Below are 22,635 nucleotides of genomic sequence, written 5' to 3'. Positions count from 1 at the left end.
AACAACACGTCTGCCATGCTGATCCTCAACACTGGGGCCCCTCAGGGGTGTGTACTTAGTCCCCTCCTGTACTCCCTGTTCACCCACAACTGCGTGGCCAAAAGGACTCCAACACCATTAAGTTTGTTTACGACACAACAGTGGTAAGCCTGATCACCAACAACGATGAAACAGCATATAGGGAGGAGGTCAGAGAACTGGCAGTGTGTTGCCAGGACAACAACCTCTCCCTCAATGTGAGCAAAACAAAGGAGCTGATCGTGGACTACAGGTAAAGGAAGGGCCGAATAGGCCTGCATTAACATCTACGTGGCTGTAGTGGAGCAGGTTGAGTTTCAAGTTCCTTGGTGTCCACATCACCAACAAACTATCATGATCCAAACACACCAAGACAGTCGTGAAGAGGGCACAACAAAACCTTTTCCCCCCCAGGAGACTGAAAAGATTTGGCATGGGTTCCCAGATCCTCGAAAAGTTCTACAGCTGCACCATCGAGAGCATCCTGACCGGCTGCATCACCGCCTGGTATGGCAACTGCTTGGCATCTGACTGTAAGGCGCTACAGAGGGTAGTGCGTACGGCCCAGTACATCACTGTGGCCAAGCTTCCTATCATCCAGGACCTACAGTTGAAGTTGGAAGTTTACATACCCTTAGGTTGGAGTCATTAAAACATATTTTTCAACCCCTCCACAAATTTCTTGTTAACAAACTATAGTTTTGGCAAGTCGGTTAAGACATCTACTTTGTGCATGGCACAAGTAATTTTTCCAACAATTGTTTACAGAGAGATTATTTCATTTATAATTCACTGTATCACATTTCCAGTGGGTCAGAAGTTTACATATACTAAGTTGACTGTGCCTTTAAACAGCTTGGAAAATTCCAGAAAATTATGCCATGGCTTTAGACGCTTCTGATAGGCTAATTGACATAATTTGAGTCAATTGGAGGTGTACCTGTGGATGTATTTCAAGGCTTACCTTCAAACTCAGTGCCTCTTTGCTTTACATCATGGGAAAATGAAAAGAAATCAGCCAAGACCTCCAAATTGTAGACCTCCACAAGTCTGGTTCATTCTTGGGAGCAATTTCCAAACGCCTGAAGGTACCACGTTTATCTGTACAAACAATAGTACGTAAGTATAAACACCATGGGACCATGCAGCTGTCATACTGCTCAGGAAGGAGACGCGTTCTGTCTTCTAGAGATGAACGTACTTTGGTGCCAAAAGTGCAAATCAATCCCAGAACAACAGCAAAGAACCTTGTGAAAACGCTGGAGGAAACAGGTACAAAAGTATCTATATCCACAGTAAAATGCATCCTATATCGACATAACCTGAAAGGCCGCTCAGCAAGGAACAAGCCACTGCTCCAAACCGCCATAAAAAAGCCAGACTACGGTTTGCAACTCCACATGGGGACAAATATCGCACTTTTTGAAGAAATGTCATCTGATCTGATGAAACAAAAATTGATCTGTTTGGCCATAATGACCATTGTTACATTTGGAGGAAAAAGGGGCAGGCTTGCAAGCCAAAAACACCATCCCAACTGTGAAGCACGGGGGGTGGTAGCATCATGTTGTGGGGGTGCTTTGCTGCAGGATGGACTGGTGCACTGCACAAAAAGATGGCGTCATGAGGGAGGAGAATTATGTGGATATATTGAAGCAACATCTCAAGACATCAGTCAGGAAGTTGAAGCTTGGTCACAAATGGGTCTTCCAAATGGACAATGACCCCAAGCATACTTCCAAAGTTGTGGCAAAATGGCTTAATGACAACAAAGGCAAGGTATTGGAGTGGCCATCACAAAGCCCTGACCTCAATCCTATAGAACATTTGTGGGCAGAACTGAAAACGCGTGTGCAAGCAAGGAGGCCTACAAACCAGACTCTGTCAGGAGGAATGGGCCAAAATTCATCCAATTTATTGTGGGAATCTTGTGGAAGGCTACCCGAAACATTTGACCCAAGTTAAACAATGCTACCAAATACTAATTGAGTGTTTGTAAACTTCTGACCCACTGGGAATGTGATGAAAGAAATATAAGCTGAAATAAATTATTCTCTCTACTATTATTCTGACATTTCACATTCTTAAAATAAAGTGGAGATCTTAATTGACCTAAGACAGTGAATTTTTACTAGGATTAAATGTCAGGAATTGTGAAACTATTTTTAAATGTATTTGACTAAGGTGTATGTAAACTTCCTTCAACTCTATATAGTAGGCAGTGTCAGAGGAAAGCCCATAAAATTGTCAGACTCCGGTCACCCAAGGCGGCAAGCGGTACCTGAGCGCCAAGTCTAGGACCAAAAGGCTCCTTAACAGCTTCTACCCCCAAGCCATTAGACTGCTGAACAATTAATAAAATGGCTACCGGACCATTTACATTGACCCCCCCCCCAAGATGACGCCCCAAGATGAATGGTTTTGACCATGCTCCACTGCTTTGAGTGGTGCAGCTAGAAATCACACATGTTTATCCTACACTGAAAAGGCACATGCAAAAGAAGATTTCACAAACTTGTTAATCTATTTTGTGCTGTTGTTACATCACATATTGGTGTTTCGTGTCTGATGTGCTCAGGGTGTTGTTGCATATCACTTGCGGTGAGCATTATGAGCAGTTATTGTAGCCCAGTGTTTCCCAAGCCTGGTCCTCGAGTACCCCCAACAGTACACGTTTTTATTGTAACCCTGGACAAGCACACCTGATTCAACTTGTCAACTAATCATCAAGCTGTCAATGAGCTGAAGGAGTTGCGTTTCTCCAGGGCTACAACAAAAATGTGTACTGTTGGGGCTACTCGAGGACCAGGGTTGGGAAACACTGTTGTAGCCTATCATTTCACTTCCCCTAGCTGTGAGAACCATGGCATCATGAGCCTACCAAAGGTTGCACCGTGTCCATTACAATGTAGAAAAACACTTTTTGAGATAACCATAGATAGCAAAGTCAAAGATACTGGTTTCCCCTATCCGTCTGTTGCGAAGTTTTCCCACATGCTTATGACAAATCCAGCTCAAGAGCCAGCCATAGCCTAGCTGGATAATCTTTTAAATAAGGTATAGCAACAACAGATAACATTAGTTACCTAGATAAGGTTAGCATGCTAGCTAGCTACACTGACAGCTGTCAGTGCACTACTTGTTGTTATTTCTCCACTCCACGTGGAAATCCCCCATGTGTATTAGCAGCCTGCGTCATTCTTCGCAGGTGGAACCTAAAGGACAATTTCTGCTATTGGACAGGAATTACGTCAAATTGCCCTCTGGTAGGGGCCTTTAAAAAATATATTGCTTGAACAGCCTCATTGCTCCTTATGTTTTATGTCTACCTGTTTATGATAATGACGATTGTAATGGTCCAACCTGTGGTGCTGTTGACAGATGTAGCTGAAGGGGACCCTGATGGAGACTGTGGGAACCTGGCCGTGCAGAGCCTGGTTGCTGCTGGAGAATAGTCTGAAGACTGGATTGGACCCTGCTCCGCTGGGCCTGCCGTCACGATCACGACATGATGATACACAGTGGACCTTGAAGTCCTATCCCTCTGGTGCATAAAGGGCAACAGCCAGTGTTTTGGTTGTCACTGCCGGTGTACTGGTAGTGACTGCCTTGGGACACTGGTTGTGAGAGGACTACAGATGATGCTTGCCACTAGGAACTGGCTGGCAGAGGGCCCGAGGACGTTACGGATCCTGGATCCTGGACCCTGAAGGACGTCCTTTCAGTTAGAGCTGCAGGTGCGGCTGGCCCACCATATCCTGGAACGAATGAATGCCAAGCCAAAGGAAAGAGAGAGATGAATGACATGTAATTAAAACGTTTGTGTGGAGGATGACTTTTTGCTCTCTTACCTGCGCAGGAATATCCCTCTGTAATGTAGGCGTTTGTTTACACAGAAAGTCTTGTCAATGGTGTTTCCTTACGCACACAAATACACACGTGTGCAATATGCATCCTTATCCCAGAGAAAGACCATGCATGATGTGGACATATTTGTGTACCTCAACAAGATGTTTTTTGGAAGATTATTTTCTGCTGCCTGAAAAGGAAGTGTCATGTATAAAATTAAAAAAAGAGAAAGCACTAGCTCAGTTGCACTGGTGCCACTATGTTTCTGTTCTCATGTTTGCTGTGACAATGAGTGTCAAGTAGTTGGCAAGACGGCACCAACAGATCTGGGACAAGGCTAGGTAAATTGCTCCGGGCTTCTTTATGTTTCAGGACCATTTAAGGGGCCAAACACTTACAAAGCCTTGCCCTCCTAAGTAGAATGAAGAATATTGTATTTTTCTGACAAACAAAGGTGCACAATCCGCAACACTTCATGTCGCATATGTGATGGACTGAATGTTAATCTCAAACATTTTGTGGTGTCCTCAAATCAAATGTACAGAATTCAAACAGAAACTTCAATATGAATATAAAGTGCATTCGGAAAATATTCAGACCCCTTGACTTTTTAAACATTTTGTTACTTTACAGCTTTATTCTAAAATGGATGAAATACTTTTTTCCCGATTCAATCTACACATAATACCTCATAATGACAAAGCACAAATAGGTTTTTAGAAGTTTTTGCAAATATATTACAAATAAAAATGTACATAAGTATTCCGACCTTTGCTCTGAGACTCGAAATTGAGCTCAGGTGCATCCTGTTCCCATTGATCATCCTTGAGATGTTTCTACAACTTGATTGGAGCCCACACTGCTCCAGAGCGCTCAGGACCTCAGATTGGGGTGAAGGTTCACCTTATAACAGGACAACGACCCTAAGAACACAGCCAAGACAACGCAGGAGTGGCTTCGAGACAAGTCTCTGAATGTCTTTGAGTGGCCCAGCCAGAGCCCGGACTCGAACCCGATCAAACATCTCTGGAGAGACCTGAAAATAGCTGTGCAGTGATGTTCCCCATCCAACCTGACAGGGCTTGATAGGATCTGCAGAGAAGAATGGGAGAAGCTCCCCAAATATGGGTGTGTCAAGCTTGTAGCTTCATACCCAATGAAGACTCAAGGCTGTAATTGCTGCCAAAGGTGCTTCAACAAAGTAGTGATTAAAGGGTCTGAAAACTTATGTAAATATGTTATTTCAGTTTTTACATTTTATACATTTGCAAACATTCCTAAAAAATGTTTTTTGCTAATTCATTATAGTGTGTTGTGTGTAGATAGATGAGGGGAAAAAAAGATTTTATACATTTTAGAATAAAGTTGTAACGTAACAAAATGTGGAAAAGTTAAGGGATCTGAATGCTTTCTGAATGCACTTTATGTCTCCATATCTGCACAGGTTCTGAGAATCTGTATCTTGAAGGAGAGTGCTATTTTTGTATTCAAGTTCGTTTTATTTACAAATTTACAAGCCCTTTTTATATTTTAAAGTGCTTATACAGAAACCCAGACTAAAACCCCAATCAGCAAGCAATGCAGATGTAGAAGCACGGTGGCTAGGAAAAAGTCCCTAGAAAGGCAGGAACCTAGAAAGAAACCTAGAGAGGAACCCAGCTCTAAGGGGTGGCCAGTCCTCTTCTGGTTGTGCCGGATGGATATTATAAGAGTACATGGCCATTAAGGCCAGAACGTACTTCAAGATGTTCAACTGTTTATAGATGACCAGCAGGGTCAAATAATAATCAAATAATAATAATAATAATCAAATAATAATAATCACAGTGCAACAGGTCAGCACCTCAGGAGTAAATGTTAGTTGGGTTTTCATAGCCAAGCATTCAGAGGTCGAGACAGCAAGTGCTGTAGAGAGAGTCGATAACAGCAGGTCCGGGACAAGGTAGCACATCTGGTGAACAGGTCAGTGTTCCATTGCCACAAGCAAAACAGCAGAAACTGAATCAGCAGCACGACCAGGTGGACTGGGGACAACCAGGAGTCATCAGGCTAGGTAGTCATTAAGTATGATCCTAGGGCTCAGGTCCTTCAAGAGAGAGAGATGGGAGAATTAGAGGGAGCATACTCCTGGGGCGGGCCATCACTCCAGTGCCTTGCCGTTTAACTTCGCACCCCTGGGTCAAACTACACTCAATCATAGGACCTACTGAAGAGATGAGTCTTCAGTAAAGACTTAAAAGGTTGAGACCGAGTCTACGTCTCTCACATGGGTAGGCAGACCATTCCATAAAAATGGAGCTCTATAGGAGAAGGCCCTGCCTCCAGCTGTTCATTTAGAAATTCTAGGAACAATAAGGAGGCCTGAGTCTTGTGGTCGTAGGGTACGTGTAGGTATGTACAGTAGAGCAAAATTGGAGAGTCCATGAAATGCTTTGTAGGTTAACCTTGAAATCAGCCCTAGCCAATGAAACCAGTGTAGAGAGGCTAACACTGGAGTATCAAATTTTCAAATGTTTTGGTTCTAGTCAAGATGATTTATCCGGGTAGCCGGAGAGTAGAACACTGCAATAGTCTAATCTAGAAGTGACAAAACTATGGATGAGTTTTTCTGCATCATTTTTGGATAAACATTTTCAGATTTTTGCAATGTTACGAAGAAAAAGCTGCCCTTGAAATATTATTGATATGTTTGTCAAAAGACATCAGTGTCCAGAGTAAGTCCGAGTTCCTTCACAGTTTTATTTGAGACGACTACAACCATCAAGATGAATTGTCAGATCAAACAGCAGATCTCTTTGTTTCTTGCGACCTAGAACTAGCATTTCTGTTTTGTCAAAGTTTAAAAGTATAACGTTTGCTGCCATCCACTTCCTTATGCCTGGGACACAGGCTTCCAGGTTAGGCAATTTTGGGGTTTCACCATGTTTCATCGAAATGAACAGCTGTGTGTCCTCCGCATAGGCAGTGAAAGTTGACATTCACCAAGAGGTAAAATATATAGTGAACAAAATATTTGTCCTAAAACGGACCAACACCGAAACGTACAATTGATTTGTCAGAGGACAAACCATCAACAGAGACAAACTGACATCTTTCTGACAGATAAGATCTAAACCAGGCAAGAACTTGTCCGTGTAGTCCGACTAGGGTTTCTAATCTCTCCAAAAGAATGTGGTTATCGATGGTGTCAAAAGCGGCCTTGGTTTGACTCCATTAAAAGGTCATTTACCACATTCATGAGTGCAGTCTCAGTACTATTTGGACAAAGCTTATAGCCACTAAAGTTAGATAAAGGTTAGATAAATAAAACTAAAACTAAACTATGATGGGGTCTAAAACCAGACTGGAGTGTTTCTTATACATTTTTCATTTTTAGGAAGCCAGTGAGTTGCTACGCAACAGATTTCTCAAAACATTTTGAGAGGAATGGGTAATTTGATATAAGCTGATTGTTTTTTGTTTTTTGGGGGGGCTTTTTCAGGATTTATTACTACAAATTTTAGTGAGTTTGGTATACATCCGGAGGATAGGGAGCCATTTATTATGTTCAACATAGGATTGCCAAGCACAGGAAGTAGCTTGTTCAGTAGGTTAGTTGGAATAGGGTCCAGTAGGCAGCTGGACCCTATTCCACAGAGCTGTAAGCAAACCTGTAAAAATGTAACGGTTCGATAACTGCGATTTACTCTCTCTAATTTCCGTAACTCCTCCTTGAACTGTATGGCGTAGATGGGGAGTGATTTGGGAAAGGGTTAGAAAGGCTGGACAGGGTTTGGGTTTGGGTGGTGTAGTGGGAGGAAAAACAGGAGGAAATTGGTGTCTATGGCTCTATTTCACTTTCTGAAAGGAACATGACTATTGAAGATAATTTAATGTAGGTAGGCCGTGACTGGCCTCATACTCCAGTACAGTAGGTGGCGGTAAATGCTCCTTAAAGTTTGGATACGATCTGCCAATCCAATATCAAAGAAGAAGAAGAAAAACTCATCCTTGCCCACCCTTTCCGATGAGGTTGTCGGGGTAACTAGAAAGGACGCTTTTATCCCTCACACAGCAGCAGAGCAAAACCACAACAGTGGACAGTTGCCATTTATGTTGTTACGACTATTGACCATTTTTTTGGACTGCACATAGCTAGAAGAAAGCTTTTCAGGTAACTTCTCTATTCTCAGCATTTGGAACTCTAAATCCCTCGTAAATTGTAGCAAGCCGTTTTAATGCTAACGGGAGCTAACCATGGTATGCTATTTTTTGCAAAAGGCCCCAATGGATTAAAGTTAGCTAACAGTAACTAGCTAATGCTAGCTTGCTGGTAGCCAATGTTTAGTTAGCATAGCGAAGATACCAAGTAAGCTAGCTTGTATTTTGTTATAACTTTGTCCAATATCCACATAAGTCACAAATAACTAGGGGACCCAGTTGTACGGACATGTCCGTTTTAATTATCAGGTAGCTAACGCCAGCTGCCCAAATGTCAGAGTGATCATTCCAGCAGTTTCTAGCTAGCAAACGGTAGCTAGCTAACTTACTTGACAGCAGCAGTGGCTAATCTGTTGCTTGTTTATCTGATCAAGTCACTTGATGCAACACATACATCATATTTTACAATGTAAGTTTTCTTGGGACCCCTCTCCTCATCATCCTCCATTCCTCCTCCTAATGTTCCTCTTCCTCCTTTTCTTCCTTTCTACAGATAAGGGAGCACTGGGGACATGGCGGTGTACTTTGATCACCGTATCGAGGCCCCTGAGTCAAGCGGGGGCCCCTCTCAGGTGGCATGGCATCCCACTCAGCCTGTACTAGCAGTGGCCTCCAACAGCCCCACCACCGGGGGCAACATCGACCTTTACCTCCAACAGGTGAACCCCCCTCACCACACACGGCAGTTAGTCAGAGTTGCACCCATCCTGTCCTCAATCTGCAACTGACCAAATTATGCTATAGACTGACTGCATTGCCACATCAGACATCAGTCTATAGCTTCATGTTTATCAATTGCTGAGGGGAATTATAAACCCACTGCACTTTGCCTTTTGAAGACTGTTTAACCCCAGTAAACACTTGAAGAGTGGAGAAGATGTAGACAAGTATGAAACTGCTACTAATGGATTGACTGAACTACTCTCCTGTCAACATGTAGGGGGAGCACGTAGGGAGCTGCCATGTGGACCGTCCCTTCCAGCCCACGGTGCTGTGTTGGCACCCCACCAAGCCTCTGCTGGCTCTGGGCTGGGAGACAGGCGAGGTGCTGCTGCTCACACACCCCTCTGGAGAGCAGACGCCGCTGCCCGCCACACATACTGCCTGCATCACCCTGCTGGAGTGGAGCAGCTCCGGCAGCCGCCTGATCACCGGGGATCAGGTGAGTGCGTGTGAACACAGACAAGTAGACACACACAAAAAAACAAACCACACACACACAGACTACTAAGCATTTGAAATACATGCTAGAATATCAAAAGTAGTGAAGATATTTTCATAGTCCTCCGTCTTTGGGCTATTCCATGTAAAAGTCAACCTGAGCATGCACAAATAAAGTTAGTCATTTCCAAATAAAACCACATTCATAATTATCCTTAAAGTCTATACGTTGAAGTGCAGGCTTAATTTTACAAGTTTCGTGGCTCTTACAAAGCTCACAGAGTGTGTTTTTCCACCAACAGCTATTATAGTTGCACAGATGAGATGTTAATGAAGCAATACAGACCAAATTGAAATGTCTTGAGATTCCTTTGCGTGTTCTACAGTCTTGTAAAGATAGGAGGGTGACTGAGACATGCAATGTAACATCCATAACGATGTTTACTTTGGATCATCTTAACAGTCTCTGTAATGCTAACTTTCATCAAGGTTTTATATGGTCTATAATTGGTTTCTCTCTTCTCATTGTCAGTATCCTTTTTCAGTGGTATGATATCCGTAACATCCATAACGGTTGTGGATGTGATGGATATTGATGTATTTATCTTAGCTTCAGAAGCTTGTGCTTGTTCTGGCATTTATTCTTCAGACTTTCCCTGAAGCAATTGTTGCATTTTTGTGTTCTAGCTACGATTCTCTTGGAAAATATATGCTGAAATGCATTTCTCATACATGGTAGTACTGTTTTTTTTTTAAAGATAGAAAGATGAGAAGAGTGTTTATCAACAATCTGTGAGTAGTCCTGGAGTGTCATTTTTAAATGAAGGCTCATCTATTTGTAGTATAGGCACATGTACATTTGAAGTCTGAAGTTTACATACACCTTAGCCAAATAAAATACATTTAAACTCAGTTTGTCACAATTCCTGACATTTAATCCTAGTAAAGATTCCCTGTCTTAGGTCAGTTAGGATCACCACTTTATTTGAAGAATGTGAAATGTCAGAATAATAGTAGAGAGTGATTTATTTCAGCTCATATTTCTTTCATCACATTCCCAGTGGGTCAGAAGTTTACATACACTCAATTAGTATTTGATAGCATTGCCTTGAAATTGTTTAACTTGGGTCAAATGTTTCGGGTAGCCTTCCACAAGCTTCCCACAATAAGTTGTGTGAATTTTGGTCCATTCCTCCTGACAGAGCTCATGTAACTGAGTCAAGTTTGTAGGCCTCCTTGCTCCCACACTCTTTTTCAGTTCTGCCCACACATTTTCTATAGGATTGAGGTCAGGGCTTTGTGAGGGCCACTCTAATACCTTGACTTTGTTGTCGTTAAGCCATTTTGCCACAACTTTGAAAGTATGCTTGGGGTCATTGTCCATTTGGAAGACCCATTTGCGATCAAGCTTTAACTTCCTGACTGATCTCTTGAGATGCTGCTTCAATATATCCACATCATTTTCCTACCTCATGATGCCATCTATTTTGTGAAGTGCACCAGTCCCTCCTGCAGCAAAGCACCCCCACAACATGATGCTGCCACCCCGTGCTTCACGGTTGGGATGGTGTTCTTCAGCTTACAAGCCCCCTCCTTTTTCCTCTGAACATAACAATGGTTATTATAGCCAAAGAGTTCTATTTTTGTTTCATCAGACCAGAGGACATTTCTCCAAAAAATATCATCTTCATCCCCATGTGCAGTTGCAAACCGTAGTCTGTTTTTTTTACTGGTGGGTTTTGAGCAGTGGCTTCTTCCTTACTAAGCGGCCTTTCATGTTATGTCGCTATAGGACTCGTTTTACTGTGGATATAGATACTTTTGTACCTGTTTCCTCCAGCATCTTCACAAGGTCCTTTGCTGTTGTTCTGGGATTGATTTGCACTTTTGGCACCAAAGTACGTTCGTCTCTAGGAGACAGAACGTGTCTCCTTCCTGAGCGGTATGACGGCTGCGTGGTCCCATGCTGTTTTATACTTGTGTGCTATTGTTTGTACAAATGAACGTAGTACCTTCAGGCGTTTGGAAATTGCTCCCAAGGATGAACCAGACTTGTGTAGGTCTACAATTTTTTTCTGAGGTCTTGGCTGATTTATTTTGATTTTCCCATGATGTCAAGCACAGAGTTTGAAGGTAGGCCTCGAAATACATCCACAGGTACACTTCCAATTGACTCAAATGGTGTCAATTAGCCTATCAGAAGCTTCTAAAGCCATGACATCATTTTCTGGAATTTTCCAAGCTGTTTAAAGGCACAGTCAACTTAGTGTAAACTTCTGACCCACTGGAATTGTGATACAGTGAATAATAAGTGAAATAATCTGTCTGTAAACAATTGTTGGAAAAATATTTGTCATGCACACCGTAGATGTCCTAACCAACTTGCCAAAACTATAGTTTGTTTACAAGAAATTTGTGGAGTGCTTGAAAAACGAGTTTTAATGACTCCGACCTAAGTGTATGTAAACTTCTGACTTCAACTGTGTGTTGTCTCATTTGCATGTTTTGTTACAATATTTCAGGAACATTTTAATACAGACAAATCTGGTCTAAATTGAAATGGTAAAGGTTAATTTTGATATATAAATATATAAAAATAACTTATTAGGGTGTGGTGCCTGGTCTTGTATATTATTCTCTTCAGGCTACCTGTAGTTATGCAATGATAAGACACTATGTCTTCTTCTGACATTTAAAAAACCATCCAAGTGACAACAAATGTATTGTGATAGATCTTTCTCAAGATATCTTTAAGATTTTAATGTCTATTTCAGACTAACATCATAACGGAGGGGGGCGGAAGGTATCCTAGTGGTTAGAGCGTTGGGCCAGTAACCGAAAGGTTGCTGGATCGAATCCCCAAGCTGACAAGGTAAAAATCTGTCGTTCTGCCCCTGAGCAAGGCAGTTAACCCACTATTCCCCGGGCCCGAAGACGTCGATGTCGATTAAGGCAGACCCCTGCACCTCTCTGATTCAGAGGGGTTGGGTTAAATGTGGAAGACACATTTCAGTTGAATAGTTGAATTTTCTTTCCCCCCTATAACATCCATAAAAGTTATTTTTCCTCTAAAGTAATAAAGGAAATTAGTATTTTCCCCCAAAAATTTTTTTGGGGTGTTCAGCCATGTTTTGACTTAAGACCTTTGCTAAGAATTCCAGTTTCCTCAAAAAACTAACATCCATAAGGCTTCTTATTTGCTTCATTTTTACAACATGTCAATATATACAAGTCCATTTTTAGGGGTATACACCCCAAGGGGGGGACACACATCAAAAGTTTCATTTATATTTTGTTTGTCTGTTCTGTGAGACATTAAAGTTGTGATTTTTCTTGCAAATGTAATATCCATAACACTGGAATCGCCCATTTGGCATGTGTGTTCGAATGTGCTGTCGTTGATCTGTGTAGATGGGAGTTCTCGCGTTATGGAAGGTGGACGCCCGAGGAAGACTACAGGGAAGTCACATAGTGAAGCACGACTACACCAAGCCCTTAACCTACTGTATCTTCAGACCAGCACCCCCGGGAGAGTGAGTTACTAGAACCGTATAAGTACCCCAAAAGGTTCTCAGAGCAGGCTATTGTTCTGCATATGCTCTTGACAAAGAGATGCATGATATACAGCAATGGCCCCCAATTACATTAATCTGCGGGTAGATTTCTTTCTTGAGGGGATGGACAGGAGACAGGAACATAGTTATAAATAATTTGTACACTGCAAATTGGCCTCAAGAAGCCCAAACAGAAATAGGATTTGACAAAAAACAAACCTTGATTACATTGGGATACAATCACATATGCCTCTATATTTATGCGTAGGAATAGTTGGGAACAGATTTCCCTAAATTAAAATGACTTTGATCTGAGTTCCTGGTGATTTAACAGTCTTTTATGTCCAATAACAAAAATTATATATCAAGTTTTTATTTTATTGCTCAAAAAACTTGGGTGGCCAAATAAATTCAGCATTTGGACCGAGAGCCGCCTATTGGGGAACCCTGATATACTGTATGTGGATAAATATTTTAGAGCCCATGTGGTTTTATGCAACTAATCAATATTATGTTTAGGTAAGACAACTAATTGTATCCATGTTATCGCAGTTGCGAAATTATCTTGGATTGTCAATCAATGGTACTGACACTGTCTCGCCCTGCTATTAAGCATATAAATGCCAAGTGTACGTTAAGACAGGCACTGTCTTCCAAATTGTTGGTCGGGACCCAAACCCACTGGTGCATTGCAGTTGTTTCTCTTGGGTGTTGCTCAAGACTGGGCCCTATCTAGAAAAATGGTTTTGCTTATTCACTGGGTCAGAATGATTAACATTTGAAAGACCTTAGCAGTGCTATTTTGCCAACTCCTATGGCCATTGTCACATCATTGTTTGGCATAACAATGGCCATAGTAGTTGGCAAGACTGCACAAACAGATCTGGGATTCAGGCTAGTGTCACAATGCATAGTTTGGAAACCATTCCACTAAGATCCTGTCCAAGTGTATGATGCTAACTGTGTTTGTGGTTGGTCCCAAGGGATGTGGCGATGCTGGCGCGGGCGGCAGTGGGCGGGGACGAGAGTGCCCTGGACATGTTCAACTGGAGGAAGGCTGGGAATGGACCGCCGCTCAAGATGGGTCCTCAGGAGGGTCTGGTGTTCTACGTCGGCACGGCAGACGGTTAGACGCTCTCAAACTCTGTGTTTCTTTGCGTGTGAGTGTGTGAGAGACCTCTCGCCTCAGGTCCTGTAGAGGAATTCCTCCAAAACAGGCACTCAACAGTTGGAGTGTGTTTAGCTTTTGTGCACTGCCCACAGGGATGCAAAGTAGTCACATTTCGGCGAAATTCGCTGTTTTGAATCCAAAATAGATAGGTAGAGATATTGGTGTGCAAAAGAGGAGAAAAGTAAATAAATATAAACAGTATGGGGATGAGGTAGGTAAAATTGGGTGGGCTATTTACCGATAGACTATGTACAGCTGCAGCGATCGGTTAGCTGCTCAGATAGCAGATGTTTGAAGTTGGTGAGGGAGATAAGTCTCCAACTTCAGCGATTTTTGCAATTCGTTCCAGTCACAGCAGAGAACTGGAACGAAAGGCGGCCAAATGAGGTGTTGGCTTTAGGGATGATCAGTGAGATACACCTGCTGGAGCGCGTGCTACGGGTGGGTGTTGCCATCGTGACCAGTGAACTGAGATAAGGCGGAGCTTTACCTAGCATGGACTTGTAGATGACCTGGAGCCAGTGGGTCTGGCGACGAATATGTAGTGAGGGCCAGCCGACTAGAGCATACAGGTCGCAGTGGTGGGTGGTATAAGGTGCTTTAGTAACAAAACTTTAGCTAGCCAGAGAAATGTTGAGCAACATTAGCCAACTTAACTGATCAAATAATTGAGTTTATGGTGTGAAAATTAGCTGGCTAATAAAGTCAGACAGCTAACATACGTTAGTTAGCTAACGTTACAACATCAGATGAGCTAACGTTAGTCACTTAAACAATTCGCTATAGTATTAACTGGTAACGTAAGCTCACCCCATTTCGTACAAATGTGCTCAACCGCAACATTCAAATGAGGCTACAAAGAAAACTAATGGGATTGTAGCGACTGTGTTGACATCAAAATTGGGGTGTGTGAACTAGGTTTCTATTCAAGCGTTGATCGACATGGTAATGGCTTTATAGCCATTTCAAAAAAGACCCGACGGGGCTTATTGCCTGCTTGAATTATGCAGAAATGGGCAGTGTTTAGGTCATGTAATTGATTTTGTTGGAAAGGGGAGAAATTGTGCTTTACAATGGTATTGACATTACAGTTGATCTGGAAGTATTGCGTTTTTCGGGCACTAAAATAAGGGCAATTGTACGGACCAAGTCGATGTACGAGTTTACGTGAGTTTACGTTAACGTTATACGACTCCTGGCTCTTCCTCAAGTTATAAGGCGTTAGTTGCTTACTGGACCATGGCAATCTGTGTGAAATGTTAACTAGCTAACGATCTAACTACTATCTGTGAACTAATGTTTTCCCTCTACAGTATGTGGTTAATTTTCAGAATGAGAGAATTAGGTAAAAATGAGTCATTGCTTGTTAAACAAGTGTAGCTGGAGCTGGGCCTGGCTTAAGCTGGGTGCCACTAGAGGTGAAAGGAACACCACACACGTTCTCTCTTTTTCAATACAGTGGATAAAAAGGGGTATGCGAGGTGTACTCTGCCTTAAAGAGATCAATTATGCCAACAAAAGATATCATGCTCTGCTGGAACATTGTAGAACAGATGTCCACAGGCGGAAAGTGTACAATGTAATAATGTGCAGTGTAGCCCAAAGATGTTGCTTTTCTTGTGTTGAACTTGACAGTAACACTTGTGAGTGAGGGGGGACTATTACATTTTTTACTCAGTGAACGTTATTTCTGCACACATGTAGCCTTGTGCTACATGCCTACTACAGTGGCCACAAAATAGAGCAAAAATAGAATGCCTCTCTGTTTCATTCTATTTCTGCTTAAGATGTTTTTTTCCCAAGTGCAATATTTAGATGTGTGTGTGGTCACAAGCGTTCTGTTATAAAGGCGGTCAAATTAGTGTATTGTTTTCTCTCAAGACTTGTGTCATTTGCAGTAAATTCTAGGCAACAAATAACATTGGATTGCTTTCTTCACATTTTTAAGCTGTGAGTTAGGTTCACATGAACCACTTTTTATTTCACACACAGAGACTGATCTCATGTAGATCATATTCTTTGTTGTTTAATTAGTTCAAATTTACATTTCCTCCTAACAGGGATTTTTTTGTTGCATGTTTTAGTGCAAAAAACAAAGTGTCACCTTTTTGGGCCATCAGCGTTTTGCATCCCTGTGCCCAGTGTAATAAAGTAAATTTGAAGCAGCACTGTCACTGTGTTAGCCTAAGTGTGTGTATTGACTCTGTGCCTAGGCAAGGTGCACTGTGTGGATGAGCATGGCAGGAGCAGCCCAGTGCTCAGTGTGGACGGCTCCATCCAGAAGCTCTTCTATCTGAAGAGGAGAGAAGTCCTGGCCGTTGTCACGGAAACCCTTTTGCTGTCACAGTACACTCTGGGACCTGAGGGGGGAGCCCAGGAGCTCATGAAGGTACATATCAAATTGTATTTTTCACATTTTTTATTTCACTAGGCAAGTCAGTTGAGAACACATTCTTATTTACAATGACAGCCTAGGAACAGAATGACAGATTTTTTTCCTTGTCAGCTTGGGGATATGATCTAGCAACCTGTCGGTTACTGGCCCAACGCTCTAACGACTAGGCTACCTGCCGCCCCAATGCCATTGGATGAACCCCAGAACATGTTCCAGTCTGTACTAGCAAAACAGTCCTGTAGCGTAGCATCCGCCTCATCTGACCACTTCCGTATTGAACATGTCACTGGTACTTCCTGCTTTAGTTTTTTCTTGGAGAGCTTTGTATGCATCTCTGTGTGTGGAGTGAAGGTGGACTAGAGTTCTTTTCTTCTCTGGTTGCACATGTGACATGCTGAAAATAAATGTGGTCAAACGGATTTAAGCTTGCCTGCGTTAAAGTCCCTGGCCACTAGGAGTGCCACTTTTGGATGAGCATTTTCTTGTTTGCTTATGGCCTTATACAGCTCATTGAGTGCGGTCTTAGCATCGGTTTGTGGTGGTAAATAGGCGGCTAAGAATAATATGATGAGAGCTCTCTTAGTAGATAGTGTGGTATACAGCTTATCATGAGGTATTCTACCTCAGGCGAGCAATACCTCAAGACTTCTTTAATATTAGACATCGCACACCAGCAGTTGTTGACAAATACACACACCCCCCGCCCCTCGTCTAACCAGACGTAGCTGCTCTGTCCTGCCGATGCACGGAGAAGCCAGCCAGCTCTATATTATCCGTGTCATCGTTTAGCCACATCTCGGTGAAACATAACATATTACAGTTGTCCCGTTGGTAGGATAATCTTAATCATAGATCGTCCAATTTGTTTTCCAATGATTGCACGTTTGCCAATAATATGAAGGGTAGTGGTGGTTTACCTGCTCGTCGGCTAATTCTTACAAGGCACCCCGCCCTCCTCCCCCTTTTTCGCCGTCTTTTCTTCACTCGGATGACGGGGATTTGGGCCTTGTCTCGACAAAGCAGGATATCCTTCGCGTCGGACTCATTAAATAAAAAATCTTTGTCCAGTTCTTTGTCCAAAAATCTTTGTCCATGTGAGTGATCTCTGTTCTGATGTCCAGAAGCTCTTTTTGGTCTTAAGAGATGGTAGCAGGAACATTTAGTACAAAATGAGTAGCAAACATTGTGAAAAATCTAACAAAATAGCACAGTTGGCTAGGAGCCTGTGAAACGGCAGCCATCCCCTCTGGTGCCATTACTTCAATTGAAGTTTGTGTGTATGCGACTGTGTTTATGTGTTCTGTTGTCACAGGTGAAGCTGAGTGGAAAAAGTGGCCAAAGCGCAGACATCGTTTCAACAGAGACAGGCCTCCTCATCACAGCTACAGGGGAACAAGTCATCAGGTCAGACACACAAACACACACACCAACACATGTAAGCATTTTATGGTAAGATTGTATTCGGCGCATGTGAAAAAAATACTATCCTTGTGGGGACCAAACAATTGATTCCCATTCAAAATACTATTTTCCTTAACCTCTAACCTTAACTCCTAAACCTTAACTCCTAAACCTAACCCATAAGTCTAAAATAACAATTTCCCTTGTGGGGGCCAGCGAAATGTCCCCACTTGTCCAAATGTTCCTTGTTTTACTATCCTTGTGGGGACTTCTGGTCCCCACAAGGATAGGAAAACCAAACACACACACACTCTGACTGTGTAGCTAACATACATTATGTTGTAGGCTCTGGGACTTGGAGAGGGATGACAACTATGTGCTTTCTCTGGATGAGAGCCTTGGCTTTGAGAAAGGAGAGGTGTTGAACTGTGTCTCCTACTGCACAGCCAAAGGTAGGAATGAACATTACTGGTGTTCTGAAAATTTGGGCTAATGGTGAGCTATAGTAGACTTATGTTAAATGGATTACAATTACACAGTATACATCCATTAGCCTAGTCTCAGATCTGTTTGTGTTAGTTTGCCAGCAACTCCTATGTCCATTGTCTCTACTGCACACTGTTTATGACAATGGCCACCATAGGAGTCGGCAAGATTATATGCTATGCATTTACCTCTCGAATAGGCAATTCTTTGTTTAATCATATCTAGGCATAGAATTGGGCATATTTGTATTGTTCCATGATGTCGCCCTCACTCCCCTGCGTCTTTCCAGAGATCCTAGCTGCAGGCACCAACAGGGGGCGTATAGCTCTGTGGAGGATGGTGAGCCAGCCCAACACCAGGACAGACACCAAGGCCCAGTGGAAACTACAGACACCCACGGAGATCGAGGGCAATGTCACCCAGCTTCAGGTACACTACTTTACTACAGTACCACATTATACTACAGTACTACATTATACTGTATTGACACTTTGCGATGACTTCGTCCATCACCTCTCCATCACCTTGTTTAGACAGATCCAATCAAGATTAGTTTCCAATGTGCTTTTTCGTTTGCCGACACCTGGTCTAAAATATTGAATTTCACTGATTGTGGCTACAGTACGATCACCGGACTCATAGAGTGCGGTTACATAAGTCAGTGACTATGTTATTACAGTTTTACATTCATGTGTTCTCTGATTGCAATTGTCTTGTTTGTTTCCAGTGGGGCTCCAACCTGAACCTGCTGGCTGCCAACAGTGTGACCACAGTTCTGATCCTCTGTGAGCACGTCATGTCTGCCCACTTCGGCCAGCAGGTGGCAGCGGTACAGCTAACCCCATCTCAGCTCAGCCTCACAATGTTCAACACCAACTCCCACCTCACCCTGCGTTCTGACATGCACATCAAGGGTGTCTGCGTCACCAAGGTAACCAGTCCAAACATTTGTCCCGTTACCAAGTTAACCAGCCCCAAAATGTGTCCCGTGAGCCGTCACCAAGGTAACCAGACAAAAATGTGTCCCGCTACCAAGGTAACCAGCCAAAGATGTGCCCTGCTCACCAACTGTGTATGTATAGCTCAGCGTTTCCCAAACCAGGGGTCGGTACCCCACATGGGGTCGCCTGATTTGAAAATGGGGTCGCGAGATGATTGTATAAAAATGATAATATAGCACTTGGTTCATAGAATAGCCTCTAGGTGCGGTTGTAATAAACATAGCCGTTTCTGATGTAAACATAGCCGTTTCTGATGTAAACAGAGCCGTTTCTGATGTAAACAGAGCCATTTCTGATGTAAACAGAGCCGTTTCTGATGTAAACAGAGCCGTTTCTGATGTGAACAGAGCCGTTTCTGATGTAAACAGAGCCGTTTCTTCCTACAAATGTGGCTCTATCTTTTATGACCCCGTCACTGAAAGAAAAGACTCAGGAATATGTATGTGTCTTCTGTTTCCCTCTACAATGCCCACAAGCCACGCAGGACTTATTAGAGTGGACAAGACCAGGCATTAAATCAGACTGGGTGGGAATGAAGATGTTCTTTTCTACACAGAAGAGCATACACAATTATTGCCTGATGATCTTCTGAACTTCCCAATACCTTTCTGATATGTTTCAGTCACTTCAAACCATTCTTCCTTCACATTGAAATAATGTCAAAAGTACTGCCAGACTGATTTGTAATAGACTATTACTAATAGACTAATAGATATTTTTAAAATCAAAATGGGGTCACGGGCCCAAAATGTTTGGGAACCCCTGGTCTAGCTTGACTTGGGAGGCTATCGAATAATTTGTTTTCTGCTCAATGTGAAACTTTTTTACTGTGCCTGGCTCACACAAGCAGGTGTGTTTATCTAAGGAGTATGTGAGGTGTGTTGAGTGGTCTTTTTGACTGAGATATTAGGCATCTGATGTTTACGTGGTGTGTGTTCAGGACACAGTCACAGTGTGGAACGGGAAGCAGGTCACTGTGTACGAACCCTCGGGGGCAACTCTACGCAACACAGGTAAAGTGGCTGCACAGCTACATAGTGATAACATTGCATAACACCAGCATGGCACTGCATAACACGGTCATAAGCACTTATAACACGGTCATAAGCACTTATAACACGGTCATAAGCACTTATAACACGGTCATAAGCACTTATAACACGGTCATAAGCACTTATAACACGGTCGTAAGCACTTATAACACGGTCGTAAGCACTGCGTTAAGACAGGCGCTTAGTGTTGTTAAGCCCTGTGTGAATCCTCCCATTTCCCCTCCTCTCCCGTCCTGCTCGTCCCCAGGCTCTTTCCTGTGTGAGTCCCAGGTCTTAGCTGTGCATGATGAGAATATCTACACTGTGGAGCCCAATAGAGTCCAGGTCCGCACACCACAGGTCAGTCCCCTTACCTGGAACCCTCTGCCTAGCCACAGTCACGCACGCGCAGATACGTACAGACGCATGCACGCACGGATACACACACACACACACACACACACACACACACAGTATGCATACTGCCTCTTACGGCTTCGAGGCTCCCGTCAAATCTAGTTCAGTGTTCTTTTTGTTGTCTGTAGCTTAATTTTTAGCTAGTTTTCTACAGCAGGTAAATAATGCTGCAGCAACAGTAAACTTATTATGTGGATTATAATTATTGGATGTTTTTGTTGGGGTTGATACATTTTTCTTTAGGGCAAATTGGTGAACATTGCAAACTTTAGAAGCCTTTTTAAACCTCAAATACACTTCTGTGCAGGAAAATAAATTTCAGCAACAGAAGAGGGATCAAATTAAGATCCTTCTCTGTATATTATAGACAAGCATTGTGTGTCTTTGTCTATTGTAAATAAGCCGTGTGTATCTCTCTGACTCTGTCTCCCAGGGCACAGTGAAGCAGCTACTAGCCTTCTCTGAGGCCGAGGGCAACCCTGTGCTGCTCAGTGTGTGTCAGGGCTACCTGGTGGTGGGAACAGACACAGCTCACATCAAGGTCTTTGACCTCACTCGCAGGTATCCACAAAAACAGATAAAAACCTCTCAATTTACATGACTTGTAATGGCACAACCACTTTTTCAAATCAGTGTCATTAGCCAGTGTAGTAAGTGAATGAGCTTGGCCAAATTGATTTTGTTTTGCAGGTCTCCATTGTTTTGTGTTGCTATACATAGCTAGCAAAAGACTACTCCTTGTCATTGCATATTGCAGCACAATTTTCAGGGTTCATTGTGTACGTCATTGTATAGACTGTATATACGTCTGTACTGTATGTGTGTGTATAGAGAAGCCAAGGCCCACTGCAGTGCTAAGAACCTAGTGGACCTGACCCCTAATCTGGGAGCCCTGAAATCGGTCAAGTGTAACGCCAACGGCAACCAAGTCAGCATCCTGGTCACTCAGGTGAGTGGACACTTCGAGACATAGAACCTTGACTTTTTTTTCTTCTCCAAAGGATCTCATAGATAAACTTTGCTCTTGTAATTCGCAATGAAGTTATTTGAATTGCTACACTTCCAAGTCTGTTAAATTGTACTTCTACCAAGTTGTTGATTTATGTTGTTGCTGAATTATTTCTCCCTCTAAGGTGAATGGGAGACCTGACCACAGAATGTACTTCTATGACGTAGAGATGGACACACTCTCTCACTTTGACTTCTTCACTGGTAGACCGCCTAGTGGCATCTCACAGGCCGACGACACAGAAAGGTGTGTGTGTGTGTGCGTGCATTCTTTTGACCTTGTGTGTTCTTTTGACTGTGTGTGTGTGTTCACTGAATATGTGTGTGTGTGTGTGGTGTGTGTGTGTGTGCGTGTGCGTGTGTGTGTGTTCCAGACGGCCACTGACAGAGCTGAGCGAGAGATGTCCTGTGTCTCATTTCTGGGACGAGAACGAGCCTCGTCTGTTTGTGTGTGAGACGGTACTGGTCAGCTCTCCCCAAATGGACCATCTGGACAGGGTAGGGGTGGCTTCATTGTACTACTCACCACCACACAAAAATGTTACATACTGTAATGTACAATCACATTAACCAGATTTGACAACAAATAATCTATTATAGGCCTGTTTTCAGAATGTATTTCGAAAAATACAATAGCATGCATACAATACCAGTGTTCCTCCTATATTTATATTATTTTCATTTTTCTTTGTCATTTTTTTCCTCCATTTTTATTTATTTATATACTGTACCAGTCAAAAGTTTGGACACCTTCTCATTCAAGGGTTTTTCTTTATTTTACTATTTTCTACATTGTAGAATCAAAACTATGAAATAACATATGGAACCATGTAGTAACCAAAAAAGTGTTAAACAAAATATATTTGATATTATATATTCTTAAAAGTAGCCACCCTTTACCTTGATGACAGATTTGCACACTCTTGGCATGCTGTCAACCAGT

At 42.7% G+C, this 22,635-nt stretch overlaps 1 protein-coding gene across 1 annotated transcript in view; it reads left to right on the top strand.

Moving 5' to 3' along the window:
• The first annotated feature begins 7,862 nt into the window (after nt 1-7,862).
• ift140 (intraflagellar transport 140 homolog (Chlamydomonas)) overlaps nt 7,863-22,635 on the top strand; it is a 72,451-nt gene continuing 57,678 nt past the window's right edge. Inside the window, exons 1-16 of the mRNA XM_024386866.2 lie at nt 7,863-8,020; nt 8,561-8,726; nt 9,008-9,229; nt 12,640-12,761; nt 13,766-13,908; nt 16,167-16,342; nt 17,661-17,752; nt 18,095-18,201; nt 18,525-18,664; nt 18,963-19,166; nt 20,177-20,249; nt 20,536-20,627; nt 21,118-21,245; nt 21,516-21,633; nt 21,818-21,939; nt 22,067-22,190. Coding sequence (XP_024242634.1) covers nt 8,580-8,726; nt 9,008-9,229; nt 12,640-12,761; nt 13,766-13,908; nt 16,167-16,342; nt 17,661-17,752; nt 18,095-18,201; nt 18,525-18,664; nt 18,963-19,166; nt 20,177-20,249; nt 20,536-20,627; nt 21,118-21,245; nt 21,516-21,633; nt 21,818-21,939; nt 22,067-22,190 — 2,010 coding nt within the window. The 5' untranslated portion in view covers nt 7,863-8,020; nt 8,561-8,579. The remainder of the gene's footprint in view (nt 8,021-8,560; nt 8,727-9,007; nt 9,230-12,639; nt 12,762-13,765; nt 13,909-16,166; nt 16,343-17,660; nt 17,753-18,094; nt 18,202-18,524; nt 18,665-18,962; nt 19,167-20,176; nt 20,250-20,535; nt 20,628-21,117; nt 21,246-21,515; nt 21,634-21,817; nt 21,940-22,066; nt 22,191-22,635) is intronic.

Source organism: Oncorhynchus tshawytscha, linkage group LG24 (genome assembly GCF_018296145.1).
Source record: "Oncorhynchus tshawytscha isolate Ot180627B linkage group LG24, Otsh_v2.0, whole genome shotgun sequence".
Taxonomy (NCBI): Eukaryota; Metazoa; Chordata; class Actinopteri; order Salmoniformes; family Salmonidae; genus Oncorhynchus; species Oncorhynchus tshawytscha.
This window is presented reverse-complemented; position numbering and strand designations above follow the sequence as displayed.